Source organism: Erpetoichthys calabaricus, chromosome 13 (genome assembly GCF_900747795.2).
Source record: "Erpetoichthys calabaricus chromosome 13, fErpCal1.3, whole genome shotgun sequence".
NCBI lineage: Eukaryota > Metazoa > Chordata > Cladistia > Polypteriformes > Polypteridae > Erpetoichthys > Erpetoichthys calabaricus.
The window spans coordinates 55,215,087-55,242,917 of NC_041406.2; the positions used below are offsets into that span (position 1 = coordinate 55,215,087).

Genomic DNA, 27,831 nt, shown 5'->3' on the forward strand with positions numbered 1-27,831 from the left:
TGAGCTATGGGTAGTGACCGAAAGAACGAGATCGCGAATACAAGCGGCTGAAATGAGTTTTCTCCACAGGGTGTCTGGGCTCTCCCTTACAGATAGGGTGAGAAGCTCAGTCATCCGGGAGGGCCTCAGAGTAGAGCCGCTGCTCCTCCGCATCGAGAGGAGTCAGATGAGGTGGCTCGGGCATCTGATCAGGATGCCTCCTGGACGCCTCCCTGGTGAGGTGTTCCGGGCACGTCCAACCGGGAGGAGGCCCCGGGGAAGACCCAGGACACGCTGGAGGGACTGTGTCTCCCGGCTGGCCTGAGAACGCCTCGGGATTCTCCCAGAAGAGCTAGAAGAAGTGGCCGGGGAGAGGGAAGTCTGGGCATCTCTGCTCAAGCTGCTGCCCCCGCGACCTGACCTCGGATAAGCAGAAGAGGATGGATGGATGGATGGATTTATTTTCCTAAAGGTACAATTAAATTATGATGAAATAAACATGATTACAGCCATGTTGTGGGAATTAATCTAAGGTCATGGTTGTCGGTGCAGATTTCATTACAGCAATGATTGTGATAAAGAATTAAGGTTTTTACAAACTTGTGTAAGTAATCCAGAGAATAATGATGTTCAGGTAGGTGAATGTGCTCCAAAATCAGTATTTCAGTATGTTCTGACAATTTACTTGTTTAATTTTAAGTACTTCGGGTTGAAATACAGCAGTTTTAAAGCACAACCTGTAAAAAAAGACCTCTGTATATACATTATGAAGCACAAAACATTAATCTCGACTTTTAACAATGAAGTCTGTCAGGGAAAAGCTATTCAATTGTCTGAATAACAATAAATAATCATAAATTTTTATTTGTGCAGCACCTTGATGGACTACTGCATATAATGAATGTAATTCAATGAATATTTACTGAAAATAAAACATTGTAAATCAAGAAGAATTTTCACATTGACTTATTATTTATCTTATGATATTATTAAATATAAAATTTATGGCAGTACCTTGAAGGCAGATTCCCATCCACAGCAATCAGTAAATGCTATAAAAATAATTGTCCCAAGCCTTCTTTCAAAGTCGGCAATCTTTTCTTTAAAACAATGATAATCATTCTCAAATTCCTAAGAAGCAAACAAAGCAGAAAATGCTATTTTTGACAGAGTTAAATACACTCTTGCTGCTATAGACAATATTAGCACTTTTTTTTTTTTTTTTTTTTTTTAATTTTTGCTTTTTAGTGTCTTATGCTGTACAGCATGGTAATGCAGTTACTAGCACTACTGCCTAAGAATCCCAGAGTTCTGTGTACAGATCCTAGCCCATGCACTCACAGTGTGATGTCTGTGTATCCTTCCATATCTGAATGGATTCTTCCTCCACATAGTTCTGGAGTACATATGTAGGTAGATGTGCATGTTAGGTTAAATGGTTACTATAAATTGGTTTAGCATGAGTATAGGTGAGTGTGCACTTGTGTCCTGTGATGGATTGACAGGCCCTCTAGACCTTGCATCTTGCCTTCTGAAAAAAAATAAATTTCTTATTTAAACGAAAAGAAAACAAAGTGAAATCTCAGCTCTTTTATATCCATTATTTTGATTTCTGAGCCTGGATGTTTTTTTTGCATGGTCATTGGGTACTAACTAATGACACACTCATATATAGGGAAAGAAAAATTATTTGTGAAGATGTCATACTGAGCAGAATGTTTATGTGCCTTGTCCAAGGAAATGCTAACATTCCCTACCTGCAAAGTGGCCACTGACAAAAGCTAGTCAAACTAGGGACTCCACTTATTTAATCTGGTTTCTCAATAATATACATTCTTTAACGAGGCAGCCCTTGTAATCCCAGTTTTTAAGACTACTTTATTTCTAACTATCCCAAAAGACATACAGTATGTAGATGTGCAGAAGTGGGAAGCAGGGAAAGTTTGTTTACTGTTAAGGGTAGATGTTTAAAACTCTTCTTGAATGCAATACCCAATATTATTTTTCCACATTTTGATATGTGGAATCCACACACACACACCAACACTAAGTGACATGTTAGAATGTACTGTAATTACAGACAGAATAAGCCCATGATCTAAAGGTTATGACTGCCAAATGAGTTTCCAAAAAAGAGCTGCATCCAAACAGTGTGGCCATATTTTGTAAAACTGATGGACATAACTTTTTCTGTAAATATTTTTTCCTTGTTTATGATGGTTTAAGGGACATATTAGACTATTTAATTAGGTCATAGTGTGGGGTTATTTCATTTTAGCATGTTCTTGCTGGGCCAGATGTGATTCTTAAAATGAGGGGACAACTTGTTAAAAAGTCTGTACTGAAAAGAAGTGAAATCCACTGCTGAAAAGCTCCGCCCGCAGGGTTTACATACTGTATGTACTCACTAATGTCCTTAAGGACTCCAAGATAGTTGTGAACTGGTCCATGGGATTTATTTGATTTCAGCTTTTTTAATTTAAACAGAAATTCTCCCTCTATAATTTCAGTATCTTGACAATCAACCTCTTTACACATGAAAACTTCAAAAATGATAATTTAGAACATTTACTATTGTGGCGAGCGGCTGGGGGCAGTACCAAGCCGGGATGCCCAGAAGGACCAAAGGAGGGATTACGCCTCCTCTGGACCACAAGGGGGCAACCGCCCTGGTGGCTATGGGGACCATGGGAAAGAAGCATGGAAGTTCAACCCTATAGTGGCTCGTGGTCACCGCCAGGGGGCGTCCAGATGCCTGTAGAGCCCTGGTCCTCAGCACTTCCGCCACACCCAGAAGTGCTGGGGGGGAAGAAGACCAGGGTCACCCAGAGTGCTTCCGGGTGCACAGCCGGCACTTCTGCCACACCAGGAACTGCCGGCAGGAGCTCATTGGGAGGCACCTGGAGCACGTCCGGGAGAACATAAAAGGGGCCACCTCCCTCCATTCAAGGGCTGGAGTCGGGTAGAATGAAGGACGGAGCTTAGAGGAGAGGAGGCGGACCAGAAGGCAGAAGCATTACAAAGAGGCCTGGACTGAGGGTGATTGGTGCTGGGGCACTGGGTTGTGTGCGACATTGTAAATATTGTAAATATGAATAAATGTGTGTGTGGTGTTAAACCTACGGTGTCTGCCTGTCTGTGTCCGGGCCAGTTTCCACACTATTTAGTTATATGTGTAGTTATTAAACCAAAATAAACACTGGCTTTTCCAAAAAAACAAACTGAAGAAAGGATTTGTTCAAGAGATAGAGTGTTAAAAAAAAAAAGCAAAATAAAAGTACTTGTTTAATCCAGGAAAGGTTCTAAGCCACAAATGGACAAAAGCAGCAATTAACAAACCAAAATCATAGTTAAGGTAGCTAGAATCCAAGATGCTTACTACTAAAAAGACTTTCAATAACTATGGTTAACAGCAACAAATATTTGTTTGTTTTAATCTCAAGGCTGGTGGTAAGGCTGTCTTCCTGGCATTGCAAGCAATCTTGGCTACCATTTGGGAAACTGGTGTCATCCCAACTGACTGGAAAATGGGACTTATCATCCCTATCTGGAAAGGGAATGGTGATCGCCTGGATTGTGGCAACTACAGGGGGATATCGCTGCTCTCTGTGCCGGGTAAGGTCCTTGATCGCGTCGTCCTCAATAGTATCCATGATCATTTGCTCACCTACCAGAGACCAGAGCAGTCTGATTTTACACCTAAGAAATCTACCATCAACCGCATCCTGGCACCGAAAGTTCTAATCGAGCGCAAATGCAAATATCGGCAGAGTTTATTTGCAGCCTTTGTCGATTTTCGTAAGGCGTTTGACTCAGTTGATCAAGCTGCCCTGTTGGACATCCTGAGACTTCGCGGGATCCCCTCAAGGTTGCTAGATATCATGGCCGGCCTGTACACTGGTACTGCGAGTGCTGTGCAGAGTGGAGGCAGAACCTCTGTGTTTTTCCCAGTTTATTCTGGGGTTCATCAGGGGTGTGTTCCTGCTCCTGCTTTGTTCAATGCTTGCATGGACTGGGTGTTGGGCAAGGTTGTGGGGTCCAGCGGCTGTGGGGCATCTGTTGGCGAAGAAAGATTCACTTGTCTTGACTTTGCGGAGTCAATGGAGGCTATGATCAGGGCTCTCGAGAAACTGAGCGAGGAGTCAGAGTGTCTGGGGCTTGCAAGTGTACTGGATGAAAACCAAGATCCAGGCCCTTAATGAACTCTTAGGCACAGGCATCAGCAGTGTGTCTGTCTACGGAGAGAGTGTCGACCTTGTGGAGAGGTTTACTTACTTCGGCAGTTACAGTCATGTCTCTGGTGACTCTTCCTATGAAGTCAGTAGATGGATTGGGAATGCATCGGGGGTCATGAGGTCACTGGAAAGGGGTGTGTGGCATTTCCAATACCTATTCAAAAGGACGATGGTCCAAGTCTTTAGTGTCCTGGGGCCTCATGCATAATGCCATGCATAGAATTCGCACTATAACATGACGTAAGCACAAAAGCGGAAATGTGCTTACGCACAAAAAAATCCAGATGCATAAATCTATGCGAATGCCAACTTCCACGTTCTTCCGCTCCATAAATCCCAGTCCGCATGAAAAGTATCACACGTGTATGCGCCTGCTGTCCCGCCCCAACTCCTCCCAGAATTACACCTCTTTGAATATGCAAATCAATATAAATAGCCCTTAAGCTCAACCTTCTGTGAAAAGACAATGGCAAAAGCAAGAGGGAAAATAGAAGAATTTCAGCAAATACCAAGTGGAAGCAAGGAAAAATATACTATTTGTTGGTTTAAACAGTGGTATAAACAACAAAAGGAAGTTGATCGAGTGACATGGCGTGTTGGAGAAACTCGAAAGCTCAAGTTCACAATGTCGCACAGTGCCCAAAATAAAAAGAAGTTGTCACATTTCAAAGTCGCCATGAGTCATAGCCCACCATCTGAGTGTCATATGAAAGCTTATTAGGGTACAGAAAGAAAAAAAAAGGCACACAGTAGGGAAAAAGCACGAAATGTCAACTTTAATCTCTAAATTTAATCACGTAGTTTATTTTGTCATTAAAGTAGAACATCATAAACTTCATCTTAAAATCATTTAATTTACTAGTTTCTCAATCCCATCGTAACTAAAGTAGCACGTTAAATGCTTTGTTTTGTATTTGATCTTCTATGTGCTCTGTGTGTGTGAATCACTACGTGCTTCTGGGCTTTCTCTTCCTCCGACAGGACACAGAATCCATTACATTCATGATATTACAGCTCTCTAAATAATTAAAACTAGCCGAAGCCTGCCGTAGCATATGGCAGTGTAAGAATAGGAACGGAAAATGGTAAGAAAGGAATTCAGAAATCAAGAAGAAATAAATACTTCTTGAAAGATGCAGTTGTGAAAAGGTGTTTTGGTGGAAACTACAGATAATCAGTCGAAAGACCTACTCTTACTACAATATCAGGTCTGTGCTCTGGTCTTTGGGTATCTGATAGTGCATGTAGAATTTCCAGTCAAGCAGGATTACATGTGAAAGTGATAAATAAATCAGGCTTTCCGAATTTACGTACTATGGCCATGGCATCCTGATAGTTTTTGTTGAATGTATCTTGGACTTCCTGGAAATGTGGACGGTAATATGATCATTTTGCCTAAACGTACGTTCTTATTTTCAGCGTTTGCTTGCAGTGCGTCTGATAGTTGTTTGTATTGTTCCACACACAGATCTTGTTGATGTAATCTGAGATAGTTGAGACGCACGTCCTCTGTTTTAACATACGCATCTACGACGTACTGTTGGAATAGTTTGCCGCTGGAGTGCAAAATACTAAATGTATTCCTCATTGCCAATCTGTACTCGTAAAATTGGCATTGAGTAAGCTTTATTCACTTGGCGGTTCTTTTATCGGGAACATGTTGTAAATCTTTGTGCTTGCCAATGTCTCCGTAAGGGAATAAAAGTGGGTAAACCATAGGATCGCAATTCATGATTTATATATTATGATTTAGAGAAGGGGTTCATGGTTCTGAGCATGGAATCTAGCTGGAGAAGTAAATTTTCGCTGTGTGCAGAGTTTGCTTTATTTTGTAAGCGTACTTCAGTAGTTTGTGCGGTGTCAAAAACAAACAACTGTCCATATCCTGGAGAGGTAGAAGTGTTAGCATATAGTGGAGAGATTTGGTGATAAATTTGCCCATGTATTTTAAAATAGTATTGTCCGTGGCCAGGAGGTTGAGTTATCTGTGCACCCATGGAAGCAAACGCTAGAGAAGAGTTGTATTCTCAAATGTGTTCACAATAATTTTTAGCTTCTGATGTTTGCTGTGTAAGAAGCTCTTGTAAAAGGTACAGGTGGCTCCCACAAAGCTGGTAAAGCTACTTTACCATTGTGGCAGCACCTCCAGTACTTGTTGGATGTATTACGCTCAGCAGGCCACTATAGTGCATGACAGTGTTTGTTTGTATATACATACATACATACATACATACATACATACATACACTTTTTTGTTCTTTAAGACAAGGTGGTACAGTGGTTAATTTTCAACACAGAACTAATAGCACTGTAATATACTAAGAAAATGCACATATAGCTATAGAGACGCAATGTTTAGAAGTGTGAATGAATGGTATATTTAGCATATATTTACTTTAGTATAAGATTACTACAAGTCAGAGCAAGTGCACTATATCTTAATTCACTACAGGTCACTATTGTTGTCAAAAAATCTGAGAAAGAATGTAAATGCAATTTAAGGAAGATGAGTAAACACACAATGGGCCAAAGTCTGACTCTGACACTTGTGCTGTTTAGTATAGATCATAATTATCAATGAATTTGTAGTTATGCTACTGGTCAAACAAATGATACAGTTCCAAATTCTAGTTGTTATGATATACTGTAATAAGCTTGACAAGTACAGATGTGGTAGATGGGCTTGTGGTGCCTCAGGAACAACTGGAACTACAGTATATTGTCACCAAACTTGCGCACTTGATAGGGAAAACCAAAACAGACTGGTCTAAGGGAATAAAAATGAGCAGCCCCATAATGGTTTTCAATAAATCTATTATCACCTTGCCAGTAACAGGGTTAAAAGATCCACTTCTGAAGCCAAGCATATATTTAACTGGCAAATACAGTATGTCAGACTCAATTCTAAGAAGCCATATAAAAACGACCATCTATTTTCACCAAATGAAATTTGAAAGGTGAAATAGTTCCAGAGATAATATACTCTAGAAATGTGTAGCTGGTTCTAAGGATGTGAAATGTGATGTCTCTAGTGCAGAAGTTGGAAGATCACATGTACCAGGTACAGTATATATTATTTAAATTATTTGTAGCTCCACAATTCGCTCTGGAAGAATACTTTTTAAAACCACTACTAGACTAGTGTTTTCCCATGCAAGAGACTCTAGGTAATTGTAGGGATACTCACAAGCCTCCAACTTGGTAAAGTACCGAAGATGGGAGAACCAGTGGTCAACAAGGTTACCTCAATATGCCTTTAAGTCATAGACAGTGTTAAGAAATGTAAAGGTGCAATTAGATACACATTCAATTCATATTTTTCTGAATCCTTCACCTGTAAAGTCATTGGAAACCTGACAATAGCTACAGGGAATATTAACAAAAATGCAAATGATTTGAGAATTACTGAAAGAGAAGTATTGGTAGAATAATAAAGCTGGACTCAATAAGTAACCAAAACTAGGTAACATTTACCAAACAGTGTTTAAGGAAACTGGTGAATAGATACTCCCTTAAAATGCATTATTCAGAAATCACTGTATATTTATTGAACTTCTAGAAGACTGCCAAACAGTGAAAGTTAATTATGTATAAAAAGTAATCAGGACAATTCTACTAATTGCATGTCAGGCTGATTAACATTTATTATAGGACTAGTCATTTAGCCCGTTACAATAACGGGCGCTAGAACAGTAGTGCATAAACATTAGTAGGAACAATCTATATTAAATGGCAAGGGACTTTGACCTCATTCTTTTTGTTGGTCGTATTTTTCTTTCTTTTGTTGATGTTTACTTGCTGAGCTGACCGTTCTTCGTGGGCTGCCGCCGTGTATTGTGTGTCTTTAATTTTCTGTGACAGTAATACTGTCTTGTACGGCTCTATTCAATAAGGGCGCGTAGATAATTTAGTTCAAATGGCTCTGGAATATGTGAAGAGCAACAGGTGCAGATCTTTATTTACGCGCGCCTTTATTCGCTGCGCCCAATTGAGGTCGTCCTTTTGAGGCTCGCCTTTTTGTGCGCGCCCTTATTGAAGGATGCCTGTGCGCGCCCATATTGAAGGATACCGTCTTGTACGTCCGCTGGCTTGTACGTCTGTAATATACGTCCGTAATATACCTTCAATTTTCTCTGACGGTAATACAGGCGTGCGCGTCGGTAAGATGCCTTTAATCTCCTCTGACAGTAATACTGGCTTGTATGTGGCTGTAATATGCGTCACTGTATTGTGTACCTTTAATTTCCTCTCGCAGTAATACTGGTTTGTATTTCCGTAAAACGCCTCTAACTTTCTCCAACAGTAATATTGCGCATAGCACCGTGCCACGCGCATGCGCACTTCACCAGAAGACACCCACACACGGACACACATAGGGATTTAATAAATATATATATATATATATATATAGATAATTAATGGAAATTATTAAAGACAAGATAAGGAACACATTTCAACATGGATTTAACAGTCAACATAGATTTAGATGAGGAAGATTGTGATTCACTAATGTGTTAGAAGTTTACAAGAAAACAACAAAAGAATGTATTTATACTGGCACATACCATATTATCAAAATAGCTTCAAACAGGTTCTAAGGCAACACATGAGGAAGTAGTGGTCAAACTAAAACTAGAGTTTATCCCAGTAGCATTAAGTACAAGGTAAGAACCAGCCCTTAAAGAGATGCCTGTATTGAAGTATACAGTTTATGAGATAGGTGTATGCAGAAACAGTGAACTCAGAAGATATTAAAAAGGCTAACAGGATACCAAGTAACATTATAAACTGTTGTAAGTACAAATCAAGATGTTTAAAATTATGAATGGAGTTGATAGAGTGGGTACAATCTGTCCTTCAACAAAGACACAACTTAAAGTTGGTCAAAATAAATCTAACACCAAAAAATGTAGAGACACCTTGCCTGATGAAGGGGCCTTAGCTGCCTTGAAAGCTTGCATTTGTAATCTATTTAGTTATCCAATAAAATGTGTCATTTCACCCTACTGTCTCCTGTATCAATCTATGGCCAACTCAGTATAACACTCTACTGCTACCAAACAATTTGGACAGAGAAATACAGATACACATAACAAGCAATTAAGCTATGTAGTAGACATTAGTTAGGATTATAATTTCGATGGTAAGGCACAAACTAAGCAATTGATATTTATCTGCCGTTACTTCTTATAAGAATGCATACACAGGGGAAGGGGTAGTCCAATATACTCTATACATATATATGTGGGATGTTCAAAATGTCTCCGCACTTTTTTTTTAAACTCTATTAAGAATTTCAAAAACAAATTATATCACTTTCTACATAGTCACCTTCGTTTGCAATGCAATTTTCCCATTGTCATACCAACTTTTTAATGCCCAATTACTACTCCTCCCACCTTCACCGTTTCCAATGAAAATATAAAAGTGCTGAAACTTTTTGAACGTCCCACGTATATATATTTACTTCATGTACAAATACTGTAAATAAATCAAGATAATGCAATTTTTTTTAAACCACAGTGTATACAGCAATCATGAGAATTTAGGGATTAACCAGATATATTTTTTGAGAAACAAGAATGTTTAAGAAACTAACACATGTTGCAACTTATAGTTTACAAAAACATTTCCACACTGTATGTGAGTTTACTACTATTACTCTCACATATACACAAGAAAAAGTAGCTAAAAGGTTATTTTTTATTTCTTAAAAAAAACATTGCGTTTGAAATGGAATAGGCACTGTGTATTCTTTACACATACATGTGTCTGCAAAAAGTCACTTTCATTTGATTTATTATAACTGAAGACGTTTTAATAAAATAAAGGTTGAAAGTCTCTGAACAAACTTATAAATAACAAACTTACAACAACAACAATGCAAAACAATGTGAGCTCATTTTTTCTTTTGCGCATTTGTATATAAATTTTTTTATTATAATTAGTTACTGAAAAGTGTAGAAACAATTTAAGTAAAAATACTGAACTGTATTACCTGACAGTTATAATCCAAAGGATCATAGATATGGTCTCTGAATATTTTGCAACAATCCATAAACTCATTGTTGATAAGTTGAACTTGTTCACTGAGATTTCTTCCTTTGATCCCCCCAAATTCAAGCTTCTCTAACTTTTGGAACTCCAGAATATTGCAAAAAAGATCCTAAATAAGAAACTTGGGAATTACACACACAGTACTAATCACTTCACTTCAGTCTGTTACAATGGTAATTTATTTTTAACTCAACATGCAGTAAGTGCTCTCAACACCAATTCCATTTACTAGGTTTTTATTCAAGTGTAAAAAATTAATTAATTGAAGTATTTTCCATAAATTAGTTATAATTGTTAAAACTTTTATATTACCTTGTGCTGATGCCACTGTAAAAAAAATAACATAGAAACAAAGAATTTAGGAGATTATTATGTTGACTTAGCTGATCTAAAACATACCCAGGTCAAAACTGCAATTTTGAGCAGTATCATGAGGTACTTGCCTTGCTGGGGCACATGTTCTGACACTACCTCACGCTAAGACTTTGTTGGGAAAAAAAATCTTTGCCCACCTGTCAGACTGTATGTAAATCAATGTTACTCCTAATCCACTTGCACCAGTATTTGGAGTATTACAGGAAAATATTGTTGAGTGAAAAAAATGCAGTATAAGATATCAAAATACATTACCCACTCACTGCCTTATCTTATACAATTGGAAAAATCACAGCAACCCACTATAATGGGAAATAAATGTCCCATTCTATTTAAAACTGAAAAAAAAAAAAAAAACACACACACACATTGTCCATCTGAGGAAATGTCTAAAGCCTTGGAAAAATTAGGCAAGAACGTATTCATCTCTGCTAAACTGCATCCTTAAATACTAAAAAAGATAAAAAACAGAACTTGTGGCAAATGACACTGGCTATAAAGTTCATAGTACCGGTATATTCATATAAAGATATACATTCATATGATATTATATAAAGATAACAAAAAAAATCCATCTTAAAGGGGAAAAACAAATCTGATAGTATGTGGCTCAAAAGGTAAAAATTAACAAGGGACACAATTATTTTCATTGTGTATTTTTTCAAAGACAAATAAAATCTGTTACTAGTAATACATCTGTGATTACCTGCACCTCAATCAAGCGGCCTAGAAAACGGTTAAACCTGGCAAACACCATCTGGGAATGGAAATCCCATGGCCTGAATTGCTCTCCAGATAAAGCATAACTTGGTAGCTTCTCCCTATGTTTTAAGAAAGATTCCTTAAATGCTGTGAATGTTGCTACAGCAATTTGAACTTTTTCCAGCATTTCTTCAGCTTCACCTTTAAGAAGATCCTCAGGGGATAAGTAGACCATAGCCTTGAACAGAAACACAAATAACTGGTGAATGTTTAAAGTGGGGTTTGATTTGTCTTCAATCCTTGTTTGTATAAATTGATCTATTTGTATAGAATGATTACAATAAAATTAATACATAAAAAAAAAAAAGTTTAAATTAATGTATATTCATAATACACATTCAGAAAAAGAAATCAAGTCTATAAATCAATTCATTCTAAAACACAGGTAGCAGAAAGTAACTGTGTAAGGACCTTATCAGAAATTGATGAAGTTAAGAGTGGCATCCCTCAGGGGTCAGTGGTAGGGCTGCTGCTATTTTCAATAATATATAATTTGGATAGGAATATAAACAATAAGGTGGTTAAGTCTGCACATGATTCCAAGCTAGGTGTATTGGAAGATAATCTAGAATCAGTCAAATCATTACAGAGGGACTTGGACATCATACAGGCTTGGGCAGATTTGTAGCAGATGAAATCTGATATATAAATATAAAAGTGTTACACGTAAGGAAGTAAAATTGTTAAATTTGAACATACTGTGGGAGTTTTGAAAAGTGAAAGTAAAATATATGCAAATTAATTTCGAGTCATATCACTTTCAACCTCTAGAAAGTGTTCAGATACCATCAAGAAGGCTAACAGAACGTTAGGTTATATAGCACAATGTGTACAGCTCAAGTCAAAGGGCTCATGCTCAAGCTTTATAATGCACTGGTAAGGCTTCATCTGGTGTACTGTGTACAGGTTTGGTGTCCAGGCAACAAAAAAAAAAAAAAAAAAAAAAAAAACACCATAGAAGTGATAGAAAAAGTCCAGAAAAGAGCAACTACACAGATTCCAAGACTGCAGAGGATGTGTTATGAGGAAAGATTAAAATAGCTAAGCCTTTTCAGTTTAAGCAAAAGGAGATTAAGAGGTAACATGACTGAAGTGTCCAAAATTAATTAAGGGAATTAGTACAGTGGATCGAGACTGTTACTTTAAAATGAGTTCAACAAGAATACAGGGGCACAGTTGAAAACTTAACATTAAATTTTGCACAAACATTAGGAATCTCTTCTTCACAGAAAAGGCCCTAGACATATGGAATAAGTTGCCTAGTAGTGTAGTAGACAACACAACTTTAGGGACCTTCAAAACGCAACTTGATGTTATTTTGGAGGAATTAAGTGGAGTTTAAATCTTTCTAATGGTCTAAAACCAGGGGGGGGGGATTTTTTATATAAAAAAATAGAACCCTTATTTCTGTCTTATACATTTGAAGGGAAGCTGTAATAAATGTGATATGCAAATAAAATGTTCATACTTTAACAGCCTGAAATAGGAGATATATATTCTACAGCAAAAAGAAAAAACAAATCTTCGGCACCAACCTGGTTTGACAGAGCAGCTTGTTAAGACAATTAAATGAAATACAAAGCACAAAGATGTGTACAAGAGGTCTGTATCAGTAAATGGGTGATTCAAGAAAATAGTGTAAAAGAATACAGTGAGAGCTTACACTGTTTCCAGACTGGGGTAGTGGTGGGGACATTTCTATCGTCTTTCATAGTAAGTGATACTGTCTACTTGGAAAGAAATGATGTTTTGTCTGTTATATTAATATGTATGTAACTGCTTTTTGTTTTTAATTACCAATTGTATTCTCCCAATATCAGCAAAGTATAAATATAGCAAATACACAGCAGACTGCCCAGATAAAAATACAATTGTTTGTAAATAGCAAAGTTTAAATTTTAGACAAAATGAAAAATTCTATTTGAATTGTTACTACAAAAACAGAAAAAGAAAAAAAAAAACAGTTACCTGGTCAATCAATAAATTGCAAAACTCCTGAAGTAGCACTACAATACGAGCAGGAATACTGTAAAACTTGGAATGGGTCCAGATCAGACATATGACATGAAATAAAGGGGTAAAGTAGTCCGTGATCTTACTAAATTCCTCTTCTAATAAAAGATCAATGTATTTTTGCAGTGGCCTCAAATGCAACTCAATATTTTGGGCCTCAATAAGAGCTATAAAAGACACAGAACAGAAGACACTTGAAACTTTATTTCTATATAACTAACCGTGATTTTATATTTTCTGTAATACAACTAAAACGAAATACAAAATTTTGTTATTTTACTTGCACATACAAAGAAAACCCACTCTTTCTTGATAGTGATAGTAGCAACAGTGTATGTGATGGTTAATATCAAATTTAGATATCAGACACTTGCGTCAATAATGAATTTCAAATGTAATTCTATGTACAGTATCTCATTTAACAATATAAGGTTAAAAGATAACTTAATCAGAGTTGGAGTCTTCTTATGGGTCTTGTTTTGGAATAATTTCTAGATGGCCTTTTTTCTGAGCACAGCATCATGCTTTCAAAGTCTTCAGCTCACATAAATGTTTTCAGCCATACTTGTTAACAGCTCCCTGTCAGAATCAAACTAGTTCATAAATGAGTATGCCTATATGCTAAGACATGCTGTAGATACATATTAATCTTGCTTAGAAACAGCACAAACAGCAATTTTCAAGTTACCATACATTTTTAACTGGTAATTATTTGATTTTTAAAATCCTACTTAAGGGAAATTAGTGTTGGAATATTAATAGACTAAAACAGTGAATAAAGCTCTGGAGACAGTGCAAAGCGCAAAGACGCCAGTCTTTTTCATAAAATACGTGACCTCTGGCACTACTTTTTATTTTTTAAGAGCAAATTCCATGATCATTACATGTAGAAAAATTTTGCACATTTTCAAATTTTAAAACTTTTAATTAAAATGCAAAAAATGTGTTATTTAAAAATAAAATATTGCCATCAGTCTAGATCCTTAAAATTTTCAATTATCAGCTTCCTCACTCTTCAGCCATAGTTGTTTATGTTGTTCTCATGAATGAAAGAAAACCATGAAACCTATCATGCCTGACTCTACAACCAACATTGCACATTAATTAAAAGTCAAAATATTCTGTTATTTTAGAGTTAGATAATTTAGTTCAAGTTGGAGTATAATTTTGTATGTGATTTTTTCAGGGGACATTGTTGAGTTGTGATGACTGTTTCAGTCAAGAGATAACTTGTGAACAGTGATCAGAGTCATTTTAGTTTTGATAGTACCATCCATTAAAATGAAACCGTGATTTCAATAACTGCATTTACAAAATACTACCATTACTTCCTTCTGCACTTAATCACATAACTCATAAGATACAGCTTGTGTGAATCTAACTGAACTGTAGTTGCTTCCTGAAAATCTGACCTATAACAAAGTTTGAGATTGTGGACATATTTGGAGAGGTTATAATAGTAAATAGCCTGAATTAGTGTAAGTCACAACTGTAATCTGGGGTGTTCAAAAGAAATGTAATGAGGTACTTCATGGAGGTAGAAGTACAGTACATAATAAACAAGAACAGTTTCTTCAAACCAGAAGTTTCTTCATACTCTTGAAATATTAAAACATGTGCTTCAATTTAAATGTTTAAAGTCTAAACATTCTCAATTGTAACAAAAATTTGTCATTTTTCACCCACTGATGGAGGTCCATTGTGGGATGGATTCCTAGTAAAGGATCAAAAATGAAAAATAACATCATTCGTAAAACAAAACCACACATGCTTATGTTTGAAATCATTTTTAATCTTCTGCGAGTGGCTCTTAGAGGGCTAGGACCACCAGTAAAGAATCAAATATCAAAAATATCATATTTGTGATCAGCAACCATGAAATAGCATAAAAAGACACTAAAACATGCCCATATTACCAATAATCATTTTTATCAAGTTTTGTGAAAAGGAGTAGTTTTTACCCCTCATATTTTATTAGGGGGTGAATATTTGGTGTTGGCTGATGTGGCATGTCCAACTTCAAGTCCTTCTGATCATTTTTGCTGAAGATACCTATGGTTTTAATCTTTATCGTGCAGGTGTAATTTCCTGTACAAAATATACTCCAAAAATTGACAATTTTTTTTGGGGTCTAGAGGCCAAAAAACATGGCAGGGAGCCCCAAAAAGCTCAACATCTTCAATAACTAGATATTCAGACGAGTGCAATTGCATGTTATAAGTGAGGGTGTTCTTGTACCGGTGAGTCAAGAGTCACTGGACAAGAAAAAACAAACAAACAAAAAAAAAAAAACTCTTAAGTGATTTCAAGTGTTCATATGAACACAATACAGACAGTTTCAAATTTACACAGCACATTATTTCTAAATTCATAAAAAGAGGAGCAGAAACAGGAAATTGATGCACAGAAAACTACAATCACAATATCACTGTTTTCATCAAGGAATAACAGAGAATACTCCTGTTACACACCGTATGCTACTGTACATACTTTTTTTAATCTTGGACATCCCAAAAAGACTGATAACCAGAAAATGAATGTGTTGGTAATACACTTGGGGGGAAAAAAAGTAATGTTAAAATACTGCAATTGAAGTTTCTTGAAGTATTATAATCCTGATAAACTGACACTAACATGCAAGTATACAGAGTATAGAAATGTATTGTTAGATGATGCAGCCTTTTGTAAACTTATTATTTTTATTCCTATTTTGTACTGAAATTTATAACTCAATGATAATATACAGTGCAAAAAAATGTAGTCTGATGCTACATTTAGTGAAATACAGATAAATAGTAGATTCCACAAAATGATAAATTGCTAAGTGGCAATTACTTTATGATTGTGACATTGTGACTTTTTAAAGAGCAGAACACAAATTAGTTCTTACCATCTGATACATCCTGAAAGATTTCTTTAAATGTTGGATAGTAGGTGCTGTCTGAGACTGCCAATATTCTGACCATTTTTTGAACAATGGGGCTATTAAGCTGAAATGAAACAAAACAGCCGAAATCGAGGAGTTAGAAAAAAAGGAAAAAAAAAATTCTTTTTAAAAAAGAAAATGTATTTAAATGATACTCATTTTTGTGATTCCCATTATGCCAGTGATTTCACCAATGGGAATGAAAACAAACCACAGAAGATAATATAAGCGCCACAATTTATATACAGAAGAATAGTAGACATATTAAGTATCTCTCCTTATTCTTCCAAGAGCACAATTTTACAAAAAAAAATTAAAAACCCCATAATATTTGTTTTTACCTAAACAAAAACTGTTGAGTTATTTACATACAAAGCACAATTAAATGATAATTTCTCATATGCATACCTGATTTGAAATATATATCATATTTTCTTTGCGTTCTTTCCAAAACTCCAACTCAGTTTTTGGGTTTGGGTTTAAGCCTTCTAGCAGTGGTTGAGCTGAATCAGTTTTAAGGAGATCTCTAATCTGATGCGTCCAGCTTATGACCATGGTTTCAATTGCATGTACTACAGTTGTATAGCTGTAGTCTTGCCTAGGAGTAGTTAAAAATGATACTAAATATACAAAAATTTTAAAAACCATATTTAAGCATATAGCTCAGACTGCATATTCTGAGTTGTGTGGGTAACTCTAAAAGTGGTTACATATTCAGAATATGTGGTTAAGAAATAAAGCAAACATATAAAATGTACACAATGATCATTTACTCTTTCAGAACTCTTAGGCAAAAATGTAGTTTTTCAGCAGTAACCATTAATTAAAATACATTAAATTAGTCTGTTAGGTTTTCTACTATCACTGAATTGGTTCTAAGTTTACATTATTTTTAATACTTATAAAACACTTTCTAGTTTTTGAATTCCATTTTTCCTCTGTTAAATACATTTTATCTCAATTCATTTTCATCCAAAAATTTACCTTAAGTTAAAATTTCTCACATCCAAGTAGATTTTCTAAAAATTTATACTTGATACAAAAAAAAAATGTTAAATACAATGCAATTTAAGCATTACACAAAGGAATCTCCATAAGTAGTAAGCACACCCCCTTTTTAATGAAAGTACTGCAGAATGCAATTGAATTTCTCATTAAACAACACTGATCTTGTTTATTTTGTACAGTTTACAAAATATCAACATTTTTGGGAGATCCATCTACCGATACAATTATTTGACATGACAAATGACTGAATAATCAAAATAATTTTTGTAGAATGTTGTTTTAAACAATGGCAGTTTGCAGATATTACCACAACTGGCTGTAATCAAGTCAGGTTGTGATCAATGAGTGTACAGTGGAACCTCGGTTCACGACCATAATTCGTTCCAAAACTCTGGTCGTAAACCGAGTTGGTCATGAACCGAAGCAATTTCTCCCATAGGATTGTATGTAAATACAATTAATCCGTTCCAGACCGTACAAACTGTATGTATATATATTAGTTTTTAAGCACAAATATAGTTAATTATACCATAGAATGCACAGCGTAATGGTAAACTAAATGTAAAAACATTGAATAACACTGAGAAAACCTTGAACAACAGAGAAAACTAACACTGCAATAGTTCGCGCTATAGTGCTAGGAACCGCTCGCTAAAAACACTTTTTTTAATGAGTTTTAAGCACAGGGGAAAAAATGAACATTTGAAAAATCCGTAATTTAATAAACCACCAAGAAAAGTAACATTGCAACAATGCCGGCTACAAAACGATCACTGTAAATAGAAATGAAAACAAAAACAAGTCCTCTCTACCTTATGCGTCCCTCGCTCACTCTCTCTCGCGCCTGTGTGTGTGCGTGAGTCTCTCTTTTGCGAGCCTGGGGCGCCTGTGTGTGTGTCTCTCTAGCGCGCTCATGTGTGTGCGCGCGCCTCTCTCTCCCGCGCCTGTGTGTGTGCGTGCGTCTCTCTTTTGTGAGCCTGGAGCGCCTGTGTGTGCGCACCTCTCTCACAAGCGCCTGTGTGTGTGTGCCTCTGTCTCTCGCGCTGCCTGTGTGTGTGTGCCTCTGTCTCTCGCGCTGCCTGTGTGTGTGTGTGTGTGTGTGTCATGCTCTCTCGCTCTCTCTCTTGCTCGCTGCACAGGAAATGCACAGGGAGAGACTGAACATGTACAAACCGAAAGGGAACCTGGCTTGTTTGTATACCGAATGTGTGGTCGTGAACTGAGGCAAAAGTTTGGCGAACTTTTTGGTCGTAAACCGAGTTGTACGTGTACCGAGACATTCGTGAACCGAGGTTCCACTGTACTTTAGTTATCCCTTTTAAATAGCTTGATTTAAGTAGGGGCAACTACTTTCTCACTAAGTGTCAGCTGCTGTTGGATACATTTGTTTAGTCAAATTCTGTAAGTTAAAAAACATGCTTTTTATTATTAGACTAGCAAAATACCTGCGCTTCGCAGCGGAGAAGTAGTGTGTTAAAGAGGTTATGTAAACATATATATACATATATACATATCTACATATATCTACATATATATATATATATATATCTACATATATATATATATATATATCTACATATATATACATATATATATATCTACATATATATCTACATATATATATCTACATATATATATATATATATATATCTACATATATATATATATATATATATCTACATATATATATATACATATATATATCTACATATATATATATATATATATATCTACATATATATATATATATATATATATATATCTACATATATATATATATATATATATCTACATATATATATATATATATATATCTACATATATATATATATCTACATATATATATATATATATATCTACATATATATATATATATATATATATCTACATATATATATATATATATATATATATATACATATATATATATATATATATATATATACATACATATTATATATACATATATATATATATATATATATATACATATATATATATATATATATATATATATATATATATATATATATATATATATATATATATATATATATATATATATATATACATACATACATACATACATACATACATACATACATACATACATACATACATACATACATACATACATATACACATCCACATATATATATATATACACACATATCAACATATATATACACATACATATACACACATATACATCCATCCATCCTCTTCATATATACATATATACATACATACATACATAGTGCGTTGTAACACGGGCTGTGATTGTTACATGGGAGGGAGACGACAAATCACAGCTTCCCGCTTTCTAATCGGGCCTGTGATTGGTGCTTTGACTGATGCCTAGATCCCACAGTATGTCCCCTAAGGAGAGGCGTTAGGCAAGTGTAATTGAATAGCGGTGCTGCAAGTTTATCTTTACACCTGTTTTTAAGGCTTATTGACTGAAAGGGGCTTTCATGAAAAAACTTAGGGCTTTGCTACAGGATACACCCTCCACAAGTTAAGGAAGTAAAAATAAAGGTATATATTTCTGTTTTATATAAACCTTTTAAGTTTGTATGCGGGCGGCATGGTGGCGCAGTGAAAGGTGCCAGGTAGGAGACCCGGGTTCGCTTCCCTGCGTGGAGTTTGAATGTTCTCCCCATGTCTGTCTGGGTTTCCTCCGGGTACTCCGGTTTCCTCCCACAGTCCAAAGACATGCAGGTTAGGTGTCATTGGCGATTCTAAATTGTCCCTGGTGTGTGGGTGTGTGTGGGTGTGTGCGCCCTGCGGTAGGCTGGCACCTTGCCCGGGGTTTGTTTCCTGCCTTGTGCCCTGTGTTGGCAGGGATTGGCTCCTGTATTTAGGATATAGCGGGTTGGATAATGGATGGATGGACATTTGTATGCATAGCCCCATTTGCCCGTTTTCGTTTTTTTTCTTTTTTCAGTAATATTTCAGCAAACCTGGAGCTTGTCAGTTCAAATCCTGGTACTGACACCACTGTGTGACCCTGAGGAAGTCACTTCACCTGCCTGTGCTGCAAAAAACAAAAGTAATGTAACAAATTGTACCTCAGATGTTGCAAGTTGCTGAAATAAAGGCATAAGTAAAATAGATAAATATGTATTATACACATAGGAACTATTCATTTATTTTCAGTTAAGTCATCTGTAGCAAACCTTTATAAATGAGGGTTTCTCCTTTTTAGATAGTGCAAACTGTTTCTTCTTCATTGACGTTTTCTCTTGGAGAGCTTTTTTCATTTCATTGAAAATTAAAGCAGCAGCTGCCAAAATATGTAGCTTTCTTATTAATTTTTCAACATTGTGTAAAATAAATTTATAAAGTAACATAAAAGGTTTAAATACTGGTTATCCTTTTACACTAAAATATTACTAAAGAGATACAAAAAAAGTAAAATGCATATGTTGTTTTTCTTTAAGGAGATTAAATATTACTGAAGAAAGAAAAAAAAAAAACTAAAACAGCCAAATGGGGCTATGCATATGAACTTAAAAGGTTTAAATAAAACAGAAATATATTATTTTATTTTTACTTCCTTAACTTGTGGAGGGTGTATCCTGTAGCAAAGCCCTAACTTTTTTCGTGAAAGCCCGTTTCAGTCAATAAGTCTTAAAAAAAGGTGTAAAGATATTGACAAAAAGCTACGCAAACCCACCAAGACATGGAATCGTTTAAATCAAGTATCATTACATCTTCCTTTCTTAAAGAGAAGTAAGGCAGTACTTATAAGCTTACATATTATATATATATATATATATATATATATATATATATATATATATATATATATATATATATATATATATATATATATATATATATATAGACATACATACACATATATATATATATATCCATATCTATATCTATATATGTATATCTATATCTATATATATCTATCTCTCTATATACATACAGTGATCCCTCGCTATATCGCGCTTCGCCTTTTGCGGCTTCACTCTATCGCAGATTTTATATGTAAGCATATTTAAATATATATCGCGGATTTTTTGCTGGTTCGCGGATTTTTGCGGACAATGGGTCTTTTAATTTCTGGTACATGCTTCCTCAGTTGGTTTGCCCAGTTGATTTCATACAAGGGACGCTATTGGCAGATGGCTGAGAAGCTACCCAACTTACTTTCTCTCTCTCTCTTGCGCTGACTTTCTCTGATCCTGACGTAGGGGGTGTGAGCAGGGGGGCTGTTCGCACACCTAGACGATACGGACGCTCGTCTAAAAATGCTGAAAGATTATCTTCACGTTGCTACCTTCTGTGTGCAGCTGCTTCGTGAAGCAACATGCTGCACGGTGCTTCACATACTTAAAAGCTCAAAGGGCACGTATTGATTTTTGACTTTGTTTCTCTCTCTCTCTCTCTCTCTGCTCCTGACGGAGGGGGTGTGAGCTGCTGCCTTCAACAGCTTTGTACCGGCGGTGCTTCGCATACTTAAAAGCCAAACAGCCCTATTGATTTGTTTGCTTTCCTCTCTGTTTCCTTTGAAGAGGAAGATATGTTTGCATTCTTTTAATTGTGAGACAGAACTGTCATCTCTGTCTTGTCATGGAGCACAGTTTAAACTTTTGAAAGAGACAAATGTTTGTTTGCAGTGTTTGAATAACGTTCCTGTCTCTCTACAACCTCCTGTGTTTCTGCGCAAATCTGTGACTCAAGCATGACAATATAAAAATAACCATATAAACATATGGTTTCTACTTCGCGGATTTTCTTATTTCGCGGGTGGCTCTGGAACGCAACCCCCGCGATGGAGGAGGGATTACTGTGTGTATATTATATATATATATATATATATATATATATATATATATATATATATATATATATATATATATATATATATATATATATATATATATATATATATATATATATATATATATATATCTATATCTAAATCCCCGCGAAGTACTGCTTTTAAATTTTTATTAAGAAGAAAAGCTTTTTAAATTGAGGGAAAATATCCCAATAACAATTTGTTAAGGATCTGTTTTTTTGTGAAGCAGCCTTAACACAGCTTTTCCGCTGTTTTGTAAACGAACACCATATAAGGTCTTCCTTTTTTGTTGCTTCGCCAAGGAAGGAGCCTTTTTATTAAATCCAAGGGTTCTTCGCTTTTTTTTTTGTTTGTTTATTACGATTGTTATAGTTCTGTTTGTATACCATGTTGTCAGTTCAGCACTCCGGTTGTAATATGACCAAGCCGTGCAAGCACACTCTTGAGAATGCAACGTATAGTTGTACAGGAGAAAAGCAATCTTGCCTGAAATCAATGGCAACCTTTTGTAGGTCTATGAACTTAATTTAAACTTTAGGTTTACACGGTGCTTTCTTTCCGAAGTACCTGCACTTATGAATATGTCTGTATGCGTCAGTTGCTCAAATCCCCGCGCTTCGCACCGGCGAAGTACTGCTTTTAAATTTTTATTAAGAAGAAAACCTTTTAAAATTGAGGGAAAATATACCAATAACAGTTTGTTAAGGATCTGTTTTTTTGTGAAGCTGCCTTCACTCGAGTGATCACTTCGAGCTGACTTGCTGGCTAACCATAAGCGTTACCTGGTAGGTAACCACCCATACAATCAGATTGTGAATCAGACTACGAATGCCGTGAATGTAATTACCCCGATCTACATGCTGTCAAATAAACGAACCACACGCCGTGGTGCAATTTTAGGGGCTTCGCCTCTAGCGCTGACGTCCGAGGTTCGATTCCCGTAAGGGAGTGAAATGAGTGGGTGGTTACCTACCAGGTAACGCTTATGGTTGGCCAGCAAGTCAGGTAACATCGGCCACGGTGCCTTCAGTTGTGAGAAGCAGATCATAGAATGGATGAAAATAGTTTACTGTCAAATAATGCAAAGAGTACGCAACACGTCTTTCCCCCTTATTCTTGGCTCATCAGGCGTAAACACTCACTGCACTCGCTTACGGTAATTGAACCTCGGACGTCAGCGCTAGAGGGGCTTCGCAGCGGTGAAGTATTGCTTTTAAATTTTAATTAAGAAGAAAAGAAAAACTTTTTAAATTAAGTCTTAAAAAGAGGTGTAAAGATATTGACAATAAGCTACGCAAACCCACCAAGACATGCAATCGTTTAAATCAAGGCGCGAGTCGAAAAACACCATCCCATAATATTAGTTAACAATTAACACATTTCTATATGTATTGTAAGCATACAATACAACTGATAATATGTTGCGCTTATTTATCTGGTGCACCGACATTTTTGTGCGTTTAACGGCTGAAATCTAACGTGGTTTGTGCCCTTCAGAATGAAAAGAGTTTGCATTTACCTTTTTAATAAAAGGCGAGCTTTTTAGCCTGAGAAATCACCCCGTAAATGCACACGTTTAATTGCACATGTGTTAATATGTATGCTTACACAGTATTAAAAGACACTCAACAATTAACGTCATTTACCTTCGTTCCCGCGTTTGACTCATGCTGTAAATCTCTTCCTCGTTTTCAGTTCACGTGATTATGTAGGAGGCGTAATACGTGATGACGCGATACGTGACTCCGCCTCCTCCATTAGAGTATATGGACAAAAAACAGGTTCCAGTTATGACCATTACGTGTAGAATTTTGAAATGAAACCTGCCTAACTTTTGTAAGTAAGCTGTAAGGAATGAGCCTGCCAAATTTCAGCCTTCTACCTACACGGGAAGTTGGAGAATTAGTGATGAGTCAGTCAGTCAGTCAGTGAGTCAGTGAGGGCTTTGCCTTTTATTAGTATAGATTTGTTTCAAGGTTTGAAAACATTTAGTGCAAAAAAACTGCAATAAGAAAACAGCATTGATAAATTCTTTTTCACTACACTTTCTAAATATAATACAAATCCTGAAAATTAACTTTTAGTTTTAGCAACAAAATATTATAAATTCCTTCACAATTGTCTCTATTGTCATAATTATGTGATGCTACATAATATGTATAGTACCAGACATTTTATTTTAAACTGGAAAACAAGTTTGATTTTTTTATATTTTAAACAATATTGTATAATCTGCAATTCATTTACAACATAAAAAAATAGATTTTTTTCATAAATCAAACAAAACATTAATTTTTAAGAAGGGCAGACCACCAACAAATGTAGAGCAGCAGTTGTAATCTGAAAAAATTGAAAAAAATGCTGCTCTTCTGTAATTTTTCAATTAAGCTACATATTATTTGGGACCAGTACTTAATTATTAGACACAGAATCTTAATTAAAATAAATTAGATTTTAAAAACACACTACAGAAACAAATCTCATAACAGGACTTTTGTCTCAGGATCATCCTGTACAGATTACATTTCAGTCTTGATATCTAACAAAACATGTATTGGCTAGAATGCTCCGTTATGTTAGGTTATGTTGCAACAACTTTTCCGTTAGTAATTCAATACTGAATCAATAAGATTTCCTTCTTTGCCTTCTTATTTATATATACACCAGTACAACTTACTGAATTTCATAAATCAAACCTACAATCTGTGGTATATTAAGAAAGTTTCCACAGTGTTGTTTATACAAACTATATTACTTAGCAAATATTAGAGCATATTAATATTTTAAACAATAAACCTTCCACATTAACTGCAGTCCCTAAACATCATAGTAAAATAAGTTTTGTGTGAGCTATTAATAAGAAGCATTTTGGCGGTCAGCAGCAAATTTAATGTCCCCAGTGAAAATATCCAGTATGAAGGTATAATAAACCAACCATTAAAATGTGTAGGCAGATATTAAAAAATAGGCATAAAATACACAAATTATTAAAATCTATACAGGGTGTCTCAAAAAATGTATACACACTATGAATGATTATAAATATAATGTTTATTAAGACAATACTGGAACTGGTGCAGTTTATTTGAATTTGCTGCAGGAATCCATCATGTCACACATTCCAGAGAAGTTTGGGAATGAGGACCAGTTTTATTTCCACCAGGACGGAACACTTCCTCACTACCAATATGATGTGAGGGCCTATCTAGACAAACATCTGCCAAACAGATGGATTGGGAAAAGTGGTAGCCCTCGCGTTCACCAAACCTCATGGCAATGGATTTTTTTTTTTTTTTTTTTTTTTTTTTTTAAATGGGGTCATGTCAAAGATAAGGCTTATCTCATAAACCTGCAACAATTGATAAATTGAAAAAAGTCAATGAAAGAGAATGCTACCAAATACCAAATAAAAATATTTGTGATGTCTGAAAATCCATTAGTCCACATTATCAGCAGTGCCAGGACCAGAGCAGCCAGCAGTTCAAACATTTGTGATAACCAATTCTACATTTGTCTTCTTTAAATTTGAATTATAAAACTTAGATGTATCTTAATAAAACATTTCATTTATAATCATTCCAATTGTGTACACATTTTTGGGACACCAGTATTTAAACGATAATGTTGTTATTGCAAAGGTAAAGTTTATGAATTACTGTTAAAGAACAATAAATGACCTGCGTCAAGATAAACTTCATTCTTACTTGCAAATATATTCATTTTGTGCATCTTCAATCTTTGAAGTGACTGTTGGAATAGGAAGAACAGTTCTTCCAGAATACTGGCCTTTCACAACTGCAACCTTATTTTTCAAATTTTCAACATGCCGGGTCACATCCTGGGAAATGAAAAGTGGCCATTTTCTGTGGTTGTTCTGACTGAAGAGCACTGGAACCAATACCTGAAAAAGGGATATTTGAAAATTTGAAAAAGTCTAGATCAGGGGTCTCCAACTCTAGTTATGGAGAGCTACTGTGGCTGCAGGTTTTCATTCCAACCCTTTTATTAATTAGTGACCAGATTTTGCTGCTAATTAACTCTTTGCCAGAGTGGTGGCTCTGAGGCTAGGGATTTGCTCTGCCAATCGGAAGGTTGCCGGTTCGAATCCCGTAAAAGTCAAAAGTAACTCCACTTCACTGGGCCCTTGAGCAAGGCCCTTAACCTGCAATTGCTCCGTCCTGGGTATGACGATAATCTGCATCCAGCCCTGCATGTAGGTCCTCCAACCTGCAGGGAAAAAGAATTGGCACTCCAGCCACCATAAAAAACCTCATACTGTTCCATTCCATCTGAACTAGTGTGGTGCTGAGGTGTCACCCATTGGTTGCATGGCTGCACTCAGATCCTAATCTGGTTTGTCATGTGGTGGGTACGGCAATGTATCAGCACGTGCTCCTAACCTCTCTCTTAATTTTAACTGATGCACAACTTATGATTCAGGCCCCTTAATTATTTCTTTTTTCGTTAATTAGCAACCAACAATATTAAAGACACAAAATGTACCAATACATAAACAACAACCTGCGTTCATCACACAATAACTAAAAATAAAGAAAGGTGAAGCCCTCAGTAATGTTGATCTGCTCAGGTCCACAAAACATTTTGACAGTGCTCTTAAAAAAGAAAAATCAACAATTTTGGAAATGTCTGCCATGGCAGAATAACTACATTGGAATTAAATAACAGGTTTAATTAGCAATGAGAATTGGCTTCAAATTAAGAAACTGAATGAAGTGAAGTTGGTTGAAGTTTGAGGCCCCAACTTAGTTGGTCATCTGTTGGCTCACTTCACATCAAATTTATCTTTAGGTGCCGTTTAAGGAAAAAATCAATTCAGCAGTCAGAATGGCAAGAAAAGTCAATTAAGTCACTAATTAAGAAAAGAGAATGAAAACTTGCAGCCACAGTAGCTCTCTAGAACTGGAGTTGGAGAACCCTGGTGTAGATCAATGTGAGCATTCTTGACTTACATTAGTACTGACAAATCTTACCAAAACACCCTGGCTGTTAACAAGCAAATGTTTTTTCTATAGAGGAATTAATCTTCTCTGTATACAAAAAAAAACAAAAAACAAAATACACTGATGCTCACAAAATAATGCATAATTAGGTTTTCAAAAAATAAATGGAATCTAAATGCTCTGCAGTATAAAATGTACTCCACAACTGACTAGACACATTAGATTTTTGAAGCAACTATTGCACCATTACTCAGATACCCACACTCACATGGTATAGGCCAAATTAGAATAAATGAATAACCTAAAGTATGCACCTTTGAAATTTGTAAAAAAATAAATAAATGCAGCATGCAGAGAAAAATAAAGAGAACATGCATACTTCAGATACATAGTGATCAGGACAACATCTGTACCTGCAAGGAAGCAGCAATGATCTTTGCACTACTAAATGAGACTATTTTTAAACTGAAAATATGTATGTATACGTATTTAAACAATATATTTTAGGTTTATTTTATACTATACAATTACATATGACATCTGTGATCAATTTACTCAAACTGAATATTTGTCCTTTCATTTTTTAAAGCAGTGTTGCTCAATACTGTACTTGCCATTTATAAAATAAAACAGCTTTCTTTACCCTCATTATAAAAAAGCTTAGGATTTTATTAAGAAATTCATTGCTGCTGTGCA

General features: G+C 35.7%; 1 protein-coding gene across 1 annotated transcript in view; it reads right to left on the reverse strand.

The window, feature by feature from the left end:
- The window catches only part of LOC114663749 (dynein axonemal heavy chain 11), a 341,140-nt gene that overhangs the window by 305,788 nt on the left and 7,521 nt on the right, over nt 1–27,831 (reverse strand). The window contains 7 exon segments of the mRNA XM_051936024.1: nt 994–1,110; nt 10,213–10,380; nt 11,353–11,586; nt 13,377–13,588; nt 16,312–16,411; nt 16,756–16,945; nt 25,879–26,075. Coding sequence (XP_051791984.1) covers nt 994–1,110; nt 10,213–10,380; nt 11,353–11,586; nt 13,377–13,588; nt 16,312–16,411; nt 16,756–16,945; nt 25,879–26,075 — 1,218 coding nt within the window.